The 11,790-nt window shown below is 53.5% G+C and overlaps 2 protein-coding genes across 3 annotated transcripts; one reads left to right on the plus strand and one right to left on the minus strand.

Moving 5' to 3' along the window:
* Window positions 1–227: 227 nt before the first annotated feature.
* On the minus strand, window positions 228–7,057 carry Get3 (guided entry of tail-anchored proteins factor 3, ATPase). The gene is made up of 7 exons (XM_076847886.2): window positions 6,316–7,057; window positions 5,378–5,525; window positions 2,216–2,364; window positions 1,988–2,138; window positions 1,172–1,279; window positions 884–1,081; window positions 228–583 (listed from the first exon to the last, which is right to left on the minus strand). The coding sequence occupies exons 1-7, from the start codon at window positions 6,474–6,476 to the stop codon at window positions 452–454; spliced, it is 1,047 nt and encodes a 348-aa protein (XP_076704001.1). The 5' UTR covers window positions 6,477–7,057; the 3' UTR covers window positions 228–451.
* Window positions 7,058–7,971: 914 nt separating this feature from the next.
* On the plus strand, window positions 7,972–11,419 carry Trir (telomerase RNA component interacting RNase). Of its 2 annotated transcripts, XM_076847956.2 has the most exons (3): window positions 7,972–8,381; window positions 10,615–10,692; window positions 10,996–11,419. In XM_076847956.2, exons 1-3 carry the CDS (start codon window positions 8,040–8,042, stop codon window positions 11,101–11,103), a joined length of 528 nt encoding a protein of 175 aa, XP_076704071.1. In that variant the 5' UTR covers window positions 7,972–8,039; the 3' UTR covers window positions 11,104–11,419. The 2 variants fall into 2 exon arrangements, with proteins under 2 accessions (XP_076704071.1, XP_076704079.1); XM_076847964.2 differs by lacking the exon at window positions 10,996–11,419 and having other exon boundaries at window positions 7,972–8,358; window positions 10,615–10,691.
* Window positions 11,420–11,790: the final 371 nt, after the last annotated feature.

Consider the following 11,790-nt stretch of genomic DNA (forward strand, 5'->3'; position numbering starts at 1 on the left):
GTCTCTTCCATTCCAGGCATCAGTCTCCTAAGCTATGCAGAATCAGAACAAGGCATCCCTAATCCAAGACACCCTTTTTCCAAAATTGCCATGATGAACGTGCATCTCTATTAAGTCTCTGTTGTGAACTTGACCTCTACATGTGCCACTTTGCACAGTGCACAAACTGTGCAAATGTCCATGGAGGTGCTCACCCCCAGCCACACTTCCCGATACCAACAAACGCAGTGGTTTAAGATTATTTTATTGAGGAGGGAGAGGCAGGGAGAGGTGGGGGGCAACTACAGCTCCCCCGAGCCCCACCAGGGGGAACAGACCCTCTCTCTGTCTCCCACCCCCCAAGTGGCTCCCCCTGTACTCTGGGGGACTTTGTGCAAACTCTGCCCCAGCGGGGGAGTAGGTAGGGTGAAGGGTGGGTATGAAATGGCAGCAGCTGGGGATGGTGGTGGTGCTACTGGGCACTGGGGGGCTTGTAGGGCTCCAGAAGGAGGGCAGAAAAGGTGTTGACCTTGTCTGCCCCCCGCACCTCATGCGGTAACAGCGGCAGCTTCACGATGTGGAAGTCTTCATACAGGTCCTCCATCTGCAGCCAGGGCAGAGGGCAGAAAGCAGAGATCAGGGGACAGGAGGACAAGGACAGAGAGTGGGTCTGGCTGGGAGCCTCCCAGGATCAAGGAAGGAAACTGGGCAGAGGCTTCACGGTGTCGTAAGTGGGAGTGGTGCCAGTGAGGCCACTGGACTAGACTTCCTGCTCCCAGGGTCACCACTACCCAGGTCAGGTCAGCTACAGTCCTTCAGGGACAGTATGATCTACAGCGGGACGGAGGGGAGGAGGAAGGGCAGAGGTGTCTCTGCTGGCCCAGGGCTGGGTGGGCAGGCACACCTGGTCCAGGTACTTGGCCTGGATCTTGTGGCGGGCCTCACACATCTTGCAGGGCTTCTCAGGGTCCGGGAAGACAAGCTGGTTGACAATGATATTATGGGTGTCAATCTTGCACTTGGCTAACTCCTGGATAAGTCGCTCTGTCTCGTATAGGGACAGAAACTCAGCAATGCACACGCAGATGAAGGTCGTCTGTTCCTGTGGGGCAAGAGAAGACAGTGAAGGGTGGGTTCCAGTCCTGTCCCCACGCCCACAGAGCCTCTTGCCACCTGCTGGACCAGGACTCACAGGGTCCTTGAACTGTTCACTGACGGAGCGAATGACGGGCAGGGTCTCCTCCAGCTTGGAGGCCAGCTGGTCTGCGTTCATGTCACCCAGGCCTAGCATGTTGCACATCTGTGGGGAGGAGGGACAGGCTCACTGCCTGCCGGGGTCGGTAGCTCTCTAGATTCCTGGTAACCCCTGGTGGTATGGGGTATGAGCCCTGGAGCAGACTCCAGGGGTTAGTCAAATCTCAGCTCTGCCGTTTTGGTGGGAATCATGGTCAAAGGCGTGGACCTCATGGGGCCTCAGTTTCCCCATCTGTAAGCCTCTGAGAGCCCTTGTGAGGTGAGCTGGGACGTGTAATTTTCTCAGAACAGTGCTGGGCACATAGTAGGTGCGCAGTAACTGTTACTATCTGAGGCTAGGGGATCATGTGCGCACCATGGCGGTAGAGCTGGAGGTGTTCAGAGAGGTCCTGGTAATAACCACGGAGCCACTCTCAGAACCTCCACTTCGCAGACAAGGAAGGTGGTGCCCAGACAGGTGAGCCGCCGTGCTTGAGTGGAGCCGGGCTGCACAGGGAGTGCAGAGGGGGTGGGGGTGGGCCATCTGGCTCTGGACAGACTTCCAGGCTCTGTCACCACTTGGTGGATGGAGCCAGGGAGAGATTCCTGCCTGCAGGATGGGGGAGACGATCCCTCCTCCCCCACGGTGAAGACAGTTTCACCCAGTGAGAAGTATGAACAGAGAGGGGGAGAAAGGGTGTTTGTGGTGGCACATCTGGGGAACTGGGGGCCCACTCCCACTCTGGGGTGCCTGGATGCCCGGGGCCCCGCCTGCCTGTGAGATGAAGGGGCTGATCTGGTTCTTGATCTGCATGAGGCGGCCCAGGCCCCGCTCAACGATGGTGGGGAAGTTGAGTAGCCTGAGCGTGTGGCCCGTGGGTGCCGTGTCAAACACCACCACCGAGAAGTTCATGCCCTTCACCAGCCTGAGGGGAGACAGGGGTCAAGCCTGCTGCGGCCTCTCTTCCAGGGGCAGCCCCCACCCCAGCCAGCTGGACCTGACCTCATGACCTCAGCGTAGCTCATGGCCTCATCGATGCCTGGGAAGGCGCTCATGGCCTCCTGCATCATCTTCTTGCCCATGCTCAGCATGTTGTCCTCCTCAAAGAACTCATCAGGCAGCTCCGCCACGCCCAAGCTGGGGTCGATCTCCTGGGGGCCGAGGGGACGAGACTCAGGCTGCTGTGACTTCTGGGAGCCTTCCCACCTGGGCACAGGCCAGAGGGAGCCAGTGCAGGGCTCTGACCACAAGCCCTTCCTTAGGTCACAGACTTCCCTTGGGGACTTATGGTCTGGCACTGTTGTAGTCAAACCTTCATAAACCAGTGGAGAACTGCAAACTGGGACCAGGCCTGTAAAAGGACGCTGAAACCCACCATGGGGCATTGACATGGCTGTTTCCCACCTGGAACTTGGCTCCCATGATACTCCCATGACAGGCCCTGACCTCTTCCTGATCCTTCCTCTACTGCAAGTCTTTTTGAACACCCTGGTTAGCAGGGAGGCCTAGCACCCTCTCTGCCCTGCTTTCCTCTCTCCCTAACACCAGCCCCTTCTCACACCCCACAAGGCTTTAGTCATGTTTGCCTGCTGTCTCCTCAACCAGAACCCCCAGCCCTGTCTTGCTCACTTGCTGTGTCCCCAGCAATAAGAACAGTTCTAGGCACAAAAAGGTCCTCAACATGTATGTGGAATCCTTGAAAGGATGACCAGGCCGGGGGTTCCTGGCCAGCCAGAGTTCCATGCCTCCCTAGCTTCCTCCTGGGTCACCTCTTCTTGGTGGCTTCAAGGTGAAGCCCCCAAGTTGCCCTCAGGGTTATCTCTCTGTGGGGAGCTTGTACTCTCCCAGTACACTTGCCAAGTCAAACTCTTGACGCGTTATTTCTAGTGAGAGGGTTACCTCTGACTTCCACATTCCATTGTTGGACTTGAACATCCTCTACTCCAGCCTCAGATACTCTAAGAGTCACTGTGTCCCTGTCCCCTGTACACTGTCAGTGTCCCTCTTGGTCAGCACTCTTACCCAGCCCAGGCTCCAGAGGTTGCTTCCCTCTTCCCTCTGTGGCTGATGAAACCCCTGCTCTGCTTCTTCTTAGCTATCTGTGTTGTGCACCTGAGGGCCTGTGCACACCTGACCAGTAATTCCTGATCACAGAATTCCAATGGGCCCTCTTCCTGCTCTCGAAAGTGTATATGTGGCGTCTTGTCCCTCCTCAAACTGCTCTGTCCTACTCACTGCTGAGGCCCTCATCTCAGAGGCGTGAAAGAGAAGTTACTGGCTGCCAGCACCATTGGTTTCTTCTGTTTCCTGCTGCGTCCCTGACTCTGGCAGAGCCTAAGTTCTGGGTGGTGTGCAGGATGAGACTCATCCTACCTGAGGATCACTGTCTTCCAGAATCACTTGTTCCTCCCTGTGGGCACATTCCCAGCAGCAAACAAACATGTTCTACAACTGCTTTTCTCAAAATAGCCCTTGTTAGCAGGTGGGGTAGCACTGCTTCTGGGATTTGTAGTCCTTGCTACTGAGGAGGCTTAGGCAGAAAGACTGCTTGAATCCAGGATTTCAAGGCCAGCTTAAGTAAGATAGCAAGATCTTATCTCAAGCCTGTTGTGGCCTCTCTTCCAGGGGCAGCCCCCACCCCAGCCAGCTGGACCTGACCTCATGACCTCAGCATAGCTCACAGCCTCATGGATACCTGGGAAGGCACCCATGGTGATCACATGCCTGTGATCCCAGTGGCTTGGGAGGCTGAAGCAGGAAGGACAGAGAGTTCAAAGCCAGCCTCAGCAAAGGTGAGGCGCTTAGCAGCTCAGTGAGACTCTCTCTCTCAATAAAATACAACATAGGGCTGGAGATGTGGCTCAGTGGTCAAATGTAGTAACCTCTCCCCAGCACTCCCCCACCACCAAGATCCTATCTCCAAAACAAACAAACAAAACAAAACAAAACAAAAAACTACCCTGGGACAACAACTTTTAAATCAATGCTAACCCTCCTCAAGCTTCAGGTTCATACATTTAAACTACTGTTATGGTATCCCCACATAAGTAGGCAGATTGTCCACAGATTCACTGTGGACAAATCAAAATTCTCCCCCACTCTCCCAGTACTGGGAATTGAACCCAGGGGCACTCTATCACTGAGCTACATCCTCGCCCTTTATTTTCGTATTTTGAGATTGGGTCTTGCTAAATTGCCAAGGTTGCCTTGAACTTTCGATCCTCCTGCCTCAGTCTCTCAGTCACTAGGATTATAGGCATGTGCCAACACTTCCAGCAAAAAATCAAAACAATTAGATCCCAGCGTCCCTCCTAAATCTGCTCTTCTCCAAGTTTTTCCCTATCTCAGCTACTCAGGAAGAAAAAATAAATGATATACTGGATTCAATTTTTCTCCTCTCCAGTTAAAACCAAGCAATCTCTCTGCTTTACTTCCAAAATGTATCCAAAATCTAACACTCATCCCCCAACATCCTGTCCCCATGTAAGACCTGGCCACTATCTCAGCACTTACCTGCTTATATCCCCAGTTTCCTTGTTAGTTTACCTGCTTCCACCTTTGACTTATGATCCAATTTCCATAGGACAGCCACAGAGAACTTTTCAAAACATAAATTTGCCTATGACAGTGCTCTGCTTAAAATGAACAGCTTCCTGCAGAGTGCTGCAGTGATGCCTCCTTCACATGCCTATAATCCCAGTAACTTGGAAGGCTAAGGCAGGAGAATTCCAAGTTTATGGTCATGCTCAGCAAATCAGCAAGACCCAGTTTCAAAATAAATAAAATGGACTACAGATGCAGTTCAGGGGCAAAGTGCCCCAAGGTTCAATCACCAGTACCAATAAATGAGTTAAATGAAACAAACAGCTTCCTAAGAAATTTAGAATCAAAGTCAAACTGCTCATAGTGGCTGCAGAGTCCTATGCCAACTTCCAACTCCTCCTTCCCTTGCTTGTGCTTACTTAGCTCCAATCACTCTTGCCTTTTTCCTGCTCCTCAAACATTTCTTCCTTTTCCTCTGCAGGTATGTTGAGGAAGGGGAAAAACTGGAGAGATAAAATACAGAATGAGCAGAACATGGAGTCTGCTAGTGGGTGTATTTAAGAAAGGAAAAGACTGAAAGGTCTCTTCCATAAGTTAGGAGCTAAGCCCTGCTTCACTTACCATAGCAAAGAGGTTGTCATAGCCTTTGACTTTGGTAGGCACCTTGGAAAACTTCTGGTCAAAAGCATCTGAGATGTTGTGGGCTGGGTCTGTGGAGATGATCAGAACACTCTCACGCCCCTTGGATAGCTGGACCGCTAAGCTGCAGCTGCACAAAGGAAAAATCAAAAAGTGGGGAGGGAGGCATGGGGCCCTGCTCCCTGTGCCTGCAAGGGTCTGAGATACAAAGACCTAGATCAGAAGGGTCTTGAGAGATTATGGATCACTGCGGGATCAAATCTTAATGCCTGCAGAAGTGCTCTCTCTGACCTCACCTACTGCCTACTCCCGCTGAACTAGAGTGGTAAGTTTCAGCTGACTGAGTCTGGTTTGGTACCTGTTCCTTTGCTGGGCACAGAGTGGCATGATCCAGCTGTCCAGTCGACATAGTTTGCTTCTGTGCCTCCTCCCTAAACTCTAAGGTGAGAGATCCATTGCACTCCTCCGTAAGGATGGATGGTTCAGTCCACTTGTCCAGGATAATGTGCCCCAAGGACCCATCACCCTTTCACAGCTGATTGATACAATCTGATCTTGTACCCTTTCCTCACTCTTCAGCAGACCAGGATAGCTTGCCCTGGTGCCCTTCCCTCTACAATGAGCTCACTTTGGTACGGTACAGCTGACTGGGATATCTAAGTGCCCCTGTGCCCCTCCGCCCCGCCATGCGCTGGGTACACTGAAGTTCGGAACTTGAGCCCCAACACGGATAGCGTAACTTACAAAGTGCCAGGCCACCATTCAGGTGGAACCTTTCATTCACTGCAAGTGAGTACAACCCAGAAGACCCCGACCCAGCCCCCTACGCTGGCTCGGGTGGAAAAGCCGGTTCCGGGCCTCCCCTTCGGTCAGTGGTACATCCCACCCGCCTTCCCGAGCCCCCACCGTAGCCTCCTTACCTGCAGGTGGTCTTGCCTACGCCACCCTTGCCCCCGACGAAGATCCACTTAAGGCTGCGCTGCTCGATGATGTTGCTAAGCGTGGGCTCCAGCGGCTCCACATCAGGTGCATCCTCGAACTCCTCTGCTTCAACCCCCCACCCGGCCACCCCCGCCGCCATCTTGGAACCGGCTCACGTGATCAATAGGGGCGCGCCATGCAAAACAACTACAGGGAAAAATTGTCTACCGCATTCCTGTCGCGGGCAGGAGTCTGAATTAACTTCCTCATGGGATGACTTTTGTGTGATAATAGAAGCTATTGTTTTATTGTTTTACGCTTTTAGAGCTCACCTTGTCGGCCTCTTGTCTATATTTTTCCAAGGTCTCCTCCTGCTTAATGAACACATTGGTACGGTCCAGTCTACTCCCCTTCACTGATTGGACCCTAAGTCTTTCAGCCTCCTTTCATTGGTTACATATTTTCTTACTTCCACCAGTCATACTCACGACGTGGTAGCCGCCAACCTCTCCTTAGCAACCAGCCAAACACCCTGTCCAAGCGTTTTCAGTGAAGTTAGACCTGAGGTCCGTCCTAGCTCCATTCTATAGGCTCAATTTCGTGTCGATCATTTCCCCCCTATTCTCCAAGTTGGGCTCCAACATCCCCTCAGGTCCGCCCTCTGGTGTCTCTGTTATTCAATTGGCTGTGAACCACCTGGCTTCTGCCTCAAACCGGTCATGGACAAATATAGGTGGAGGAACCCGACAGGTCCCTGAGCCGAATGGGTTAGCTGGAAAACAACTCCAGTTGTTTCTTCAGATCCGTGTCTAATACGCCCCGAATCCTCGTGCTGGGCAAGAACCGTAATTGCAACCGCGCTCCTTGTTGTAGAAGAGATTTTAACTCCGGAAAATCTTCCCGCACTTGGCTCTCTGTTTGAGGGAAGACTCTAAATTCAGCAAATTCCCTCTTTGAACCCCTGCCCTGGGGCAGGAATACAAGCTGGGCTTCAGGCTCTTGGCGGCGACCCCAGTCCAGAACACTTTTACCCTTAGAAGGGGACTCCAATCTAGAAATATCCTCCTTTCATTTGATTACTCCTGCCCATAAAAAAAAAAAAAAAACAAAAAAAACATTCTTACATAAGGACCCCAACTCCATGCCAACTGTATTCTATTTCCAGATAATGAGAGTCATTCCAGAGACAAGTGTCCAACTCAGAGACACCCCTACTTCTAGTTCAGGGTCCTAGGTTAATACTTAGATCTCGGTATGAAACCAAGTTCCTATGTGACAACTGAGCACGTGCTCAAATAGGACCTCCAAACAGGGTCCTTTTACTCACAAAGATTATCTTTGGTAGCAGAAGAGAATTTTAGCCATGAAAAGCTAATGCGTTCCCCCCAATCCCTATCGGGAACCCCACTTCGGAAAACCAGTCACAGCCCCAGTGACAGTTGATGGTCCCATTCCCCAGAAGCCTCTGTGTGCAGAACGCCAACCAAGTACCGCTATTTCATAAAGACACTCTGGGCCGGCGCCTCCAGGTTGCCGACGGGGTCAGGTCATACCCTCTTTCGCTCCGCCCCAGGCCCCGCCCCAGAACCCGCCCCCTCTGCGGACGCCTGAGGACCCGGACCGCTCGTCCCGGCATGCATTGTTCCGGACGAAGCAAGTCGGGCGCCAAGCGCGGGGCCGAAGCGGCCTTCCCGGAGTCCTTTGCGCGGCACCTGGCGACAAAATGGCTGCCCGAGGGAGACGGGCGGAGCCTCCGGGCCGGGAGGCGCCAGGCCCCGCGGGCGGCGGCGGGAGCCGATGGGCTGAGTCGGGGCCAGGGACGTCACCCGAGAGCGGGGACGATGAGGTGTCGGGCGCCGGTTCGAGCCCGGTATCGGGCGGCGTGAACTTGTTCGCCAACGACGGCAGCTTCCTGGAGCTGTTCAAGCGGAAGATGGAGGAGGAGCAGCGGCAGCGGCAGGAGGAGCCGCCCCCGGGCCCGCCGCGACCCGATCAGCCGGCTACCGCAGCTGCGGGCCCTGGGGATCCGAAGAGGAAGGGCGGCCCGGGCCCCACACTCAGCTTCGTAAGGAGCCGCGGGGGTGGGGGCGGGCGCCAGGGCCTGCCTTGGCCGGGGAAACGGGGCCCGAGGATGGGAACCAGTATCCAGATCCACCCTGCGCCCCGAGGAGGGGGCCATCTGGGTCACCCGCCGAGGACGTGGGGCCTGGCTTCCCGATGAGAGGGGGCTGGGGGCGGGCTTGGGGACCCCCAGATCCTATTCCGCGGAAACCAGGAACCGCGAATTCAATTGGAAGCCGCACACTGGGGTTAGGGAAATCTGGATGCCAGGATTTCCGTTGGAGTGGTACCGGGACTTTGGATACTGGAACCACTCCCAGTTGTGGGGAAGGGGGGAAAATTCAAGTCCCGCTTCTGAGCTGGGTGCCTTAGACTCAGACTGCTGACCGCGTTCTTAGACTGCTTGACTTTTCTGGATCTCATTCAACCAGTGTCCATTTATTGAGCATCTTACCTTATGTTGGGCATTGTGCTACGTGCTGGGGATGCAGTGGAGAGCTGCTGGGCTGGCCTGCCCTCCTTGTCTAGTGCGAAAATGGACATCATCACATCTTCTGATGTGGTGAGGGTTCCATGAGGTGATCCTGGAAAAGTGGTTATCACAGGTTGTCTTATAGGAAGGGCTAACCCAGTGGTTCTCAGTTGAGGATGTTTTTTCTCACCCCCACATTTGACAAAGTCTGGAGACATATTTGGTTGTTAAAACTGGGGAGGAGGTGCTAGTGACATCTATGGGTAGAGGCCAAGGATGCTGCTTGACATCCTACAATGCGTAGAACAGTCTCCCTCACCACCAATAAAGAGTGATCCAGCTCAAAATGTCATAGTGACAAGTTGAGAAACTATGTGGTAAGTAAATGCAACATATATTGATCATCAACTCTGAGTTTGCTTTGCGTCTGGTGTTGAGATCAAGGCCTGCAATGTGAAGGAAAAATTATTGATTTGAGATTTGGAGGATGGGGTCAGGTCTTGGATCCACCTGTGTGGTTTTAGTACATGATCTAATCTGTCCAAGCCTCAGTTTCTTCATCTGTTAAAAATAGGTGTAAGGGCTGGGCGTGGTGGTACATGCCTGTAATCCCAGTGATTCAGGAGGATGAATTCAAAGCTACTCTCAGCAATTTAGCAAGATCTAAGTAACTTAGACCCTGTCTCAAAATAAAATATGAAAAGGGCTGGGAATGTGTTGCAGTGGTTAAGCATCCCAGTCCCTGGGCTCAATTCTTGGTACAAAAAAAAAAAAAAAAAGATGAGATGGCTGGGGATGTAGCCTAGTGGTAAAGCACTTACCCAGCATGTAGGAGGCCCTGGGTTTAATCCCCAGCACTAAAAGAAGGTGGGAGAGAGAAAGGGACTTGAGAATAGTCCTAGTAGCACCTAATGCCTGGTTGAGGGTTGGCGGGACTGGATAAGGTTGCTGAAACCTTTGCAGACTCTGGAGCTCTGGAAGGCTCCAGGCAAGGGGAGAAGGCAGGACACTAAGGTGTGAGTCCATAGTGAGACTTGTCTTTGAGAAAGGGGAAGGTGTCAGGCCCTGGATTGTTGTGATAACTGGAGGCTGAGTACCCCTCCATGAATGGGAGCAGCAATGGTTGTCACTGCCTTTGACATTCATTTCTTGAAAGGCCATCATAGCCATACCCCCAAAAGACTAGGTGCAGGGGAGTCAGTGTTGCTTGGTGGTTAAGATTGCTCTTCTCCCAGTGGCTTAGAGGCACCTGACCCTGAATCCACTTCCACAGTTTGTCACCAGCACAAGCTCTCCTCAAGGACTGTTTCCTCATCTGTGAAATGGGGAAAGATGTAACCCTCATCTTAGGGTAATTGTGAATATGGAAGGAGATAAAACATTCATAGCACTCTGCACAGGGCTTGGCATACAGTAAGTGCTCAATAAAGGGAGCTGTTGCTGCCTATGTGGTCCCTGCCACAGGAGGATGAGGCCTCTCGCATAGAGAGTAAGGACAGAGTTGGTCCCCACCGAGGTGGGCACTCCTTGGGCTCCCTGGGAGGGCAGCCCGGGGCCCAGGACTGCCTGGGCATCGTGGGCCCAGGGCAGGCGCTGAGTCGCGTGTGCTCCTCTCTGATTGCTGCGCAGGTCGGCCGGCTGGTGGAGCTAGGCGCGGCGTCGGGACAGGCCACCTGGCCGGGCTAGGAAGGTGTAGTGGGCCTCAGCACCGCCAAGGGCGGGCCCGGCTCCTGTAACCCTTGCAGTCTTCTGTCCCTTCACCCAGGTGGGCAAACGCAGAGGCGGGAACAAACTAGCCCTCAAGACGGGAATAGTAGCCAAGAAGCAGAAGACGGAGGATGAGGTGAGCAGGCTGCAGGGGCTTCCCTCCTTGCCTTTGCCTTCCAGCCTGTGTGCTGGTCAAACCCTGTCCCGCATCCTGCCTTGGATGGGTATGCCTGGTGGAGTAGGAGGGCTTTTAACAAAGGCCCCTGATAACTTGACTTCACATATCTTTGCCTCAAAGCCAGGGAGTGCCTTCTGGGTGATAGGGGCGGGGGTGGTGGTGGTGGTGGGGTCACCGTCTCAGGACAGTCCTGACCCTGTTTCCTGGCTTGCGGGTCTGCCCCTGCCAACCCCCTCTTGTCTTCCACCTCCACCCCCACAGGTATTAACAAGTAAAGGTGATGCATGGGCCAAGTACATGGCAGAAGTGAAAAAGTACAAAGCCCACCAGTGCGGTGACGATGATAAGACTCGGCCCCTGGTGAAATGACCCCTCCCCACGTGCCCACGGCCTGGGACTCTCTGCGATGTACATAACTATTTAATGCAGCGGCAGCGGTGGCAGCCTTCCCCGAGGACTGGTACACAGAAGGAAATCGAGGTGCTCCCGCAGCCGCGGAGGATTCTCCAGGACTCTTTTTTACCTTGAGCACTTGCCTCCTGAGACTTAATAGAACAGTGGTTTACTGTCCCCTTTCTTCCTGCTCCTTGCTCTCTCTGGCTCTCTCTCTCTTCCTCTTTTAGCCTCCTTCTCCCTCCCCTTAGCCATCACTTCTGGGAAGTAAAGAACTTGACTTAGTGCCGGAGCCCTGTGCTTGGTTTGTTTTCTTTGCGCTTGTGAAACTAAATGCCCGCGGCCCCCCCCCCCCCCATCAAGAAGCAGCATACCTGCTAAAGCTCAATGAAGGAGGGCTGTGGGGAGGTTTGGAGGACAGGGGCACATCCCCTCCTCTTGACTTAGACTCACCTCAAGACCCAAGGGTCCTCCCCTCTGACCTTAGGTCCAGCTCTTTATAGTCCTATTTTGACTGTGACTATGGGTGTAGTTAAGGGGTAGAGTGAGTGTCTAGCACGTGCAAAGGCCCTGGCAGCGCACACATACACATACAAATCGCCCATTTTGACTGGGCTGAAGTTGTTACGTTGTGCATTCAGCAGATAATTCCTGAGCACCTAT

This window comes from Callospermophilus lateralis, chromosome 1 (genome assembly GCF_048772815.1).
Source record: "Callospermophilus lateralis isolate mCalLat2 chromosome 1, mCalLat2.hap1, whole genome shotgun sequence".
NCBI lineage: Eukaryota > Metazoa > Chordata > Mammalia > Rodentia > Sciuridae > Callospermophilus > Callospermophilus lateralis.

Bases quoted from the DNA above. Each gene is read 5' to 3' on its own strand.
- Get3 (XM_076847886.2), bottom strand. From the start codon at position 6,476: ATGGCGGCGGGGGTGGCCGGGTGGGGGGTTGAAGCAGAGGAGTTCGAG. The intron at 2,365-5,377 runs GTAAGTGAAGCA...CTCGGCCCCCAG, and splicing joins ATGACAACCTCTTTGCTATG to GAGATCGACCCCAGCTTGGG. The intron at 1,280-1,987 runs GCAGGCGGGGCC...TCCTCCCCACAG, and splicing joins TCAGCCCCTTCATCTCACAG to ATGTGCAACATGCTAGGCCT.
- Trir (XM_076847956.2), top strand. From the start codon at position 8,040: ATGGCTGCCCGAGGGAGACGGGCGGAGCCTCCGGGCCGGGAGGCGCCA. The intron at 8,382-10,614 runs GTAAGGAGCCGC...CCCTTCACCCAG, and splicing joins CGGGCCCCACACTCAGCTTC to GTGGGCAAACGCAGAGGCGG. The intron at 10,693-10,995 runs GTGAGCAGGCTG...CCACCCCCACAG, and splicing joins AGCAGAAGACGGAGGATGAG to GTATTAACAAGTAAAGGTGA.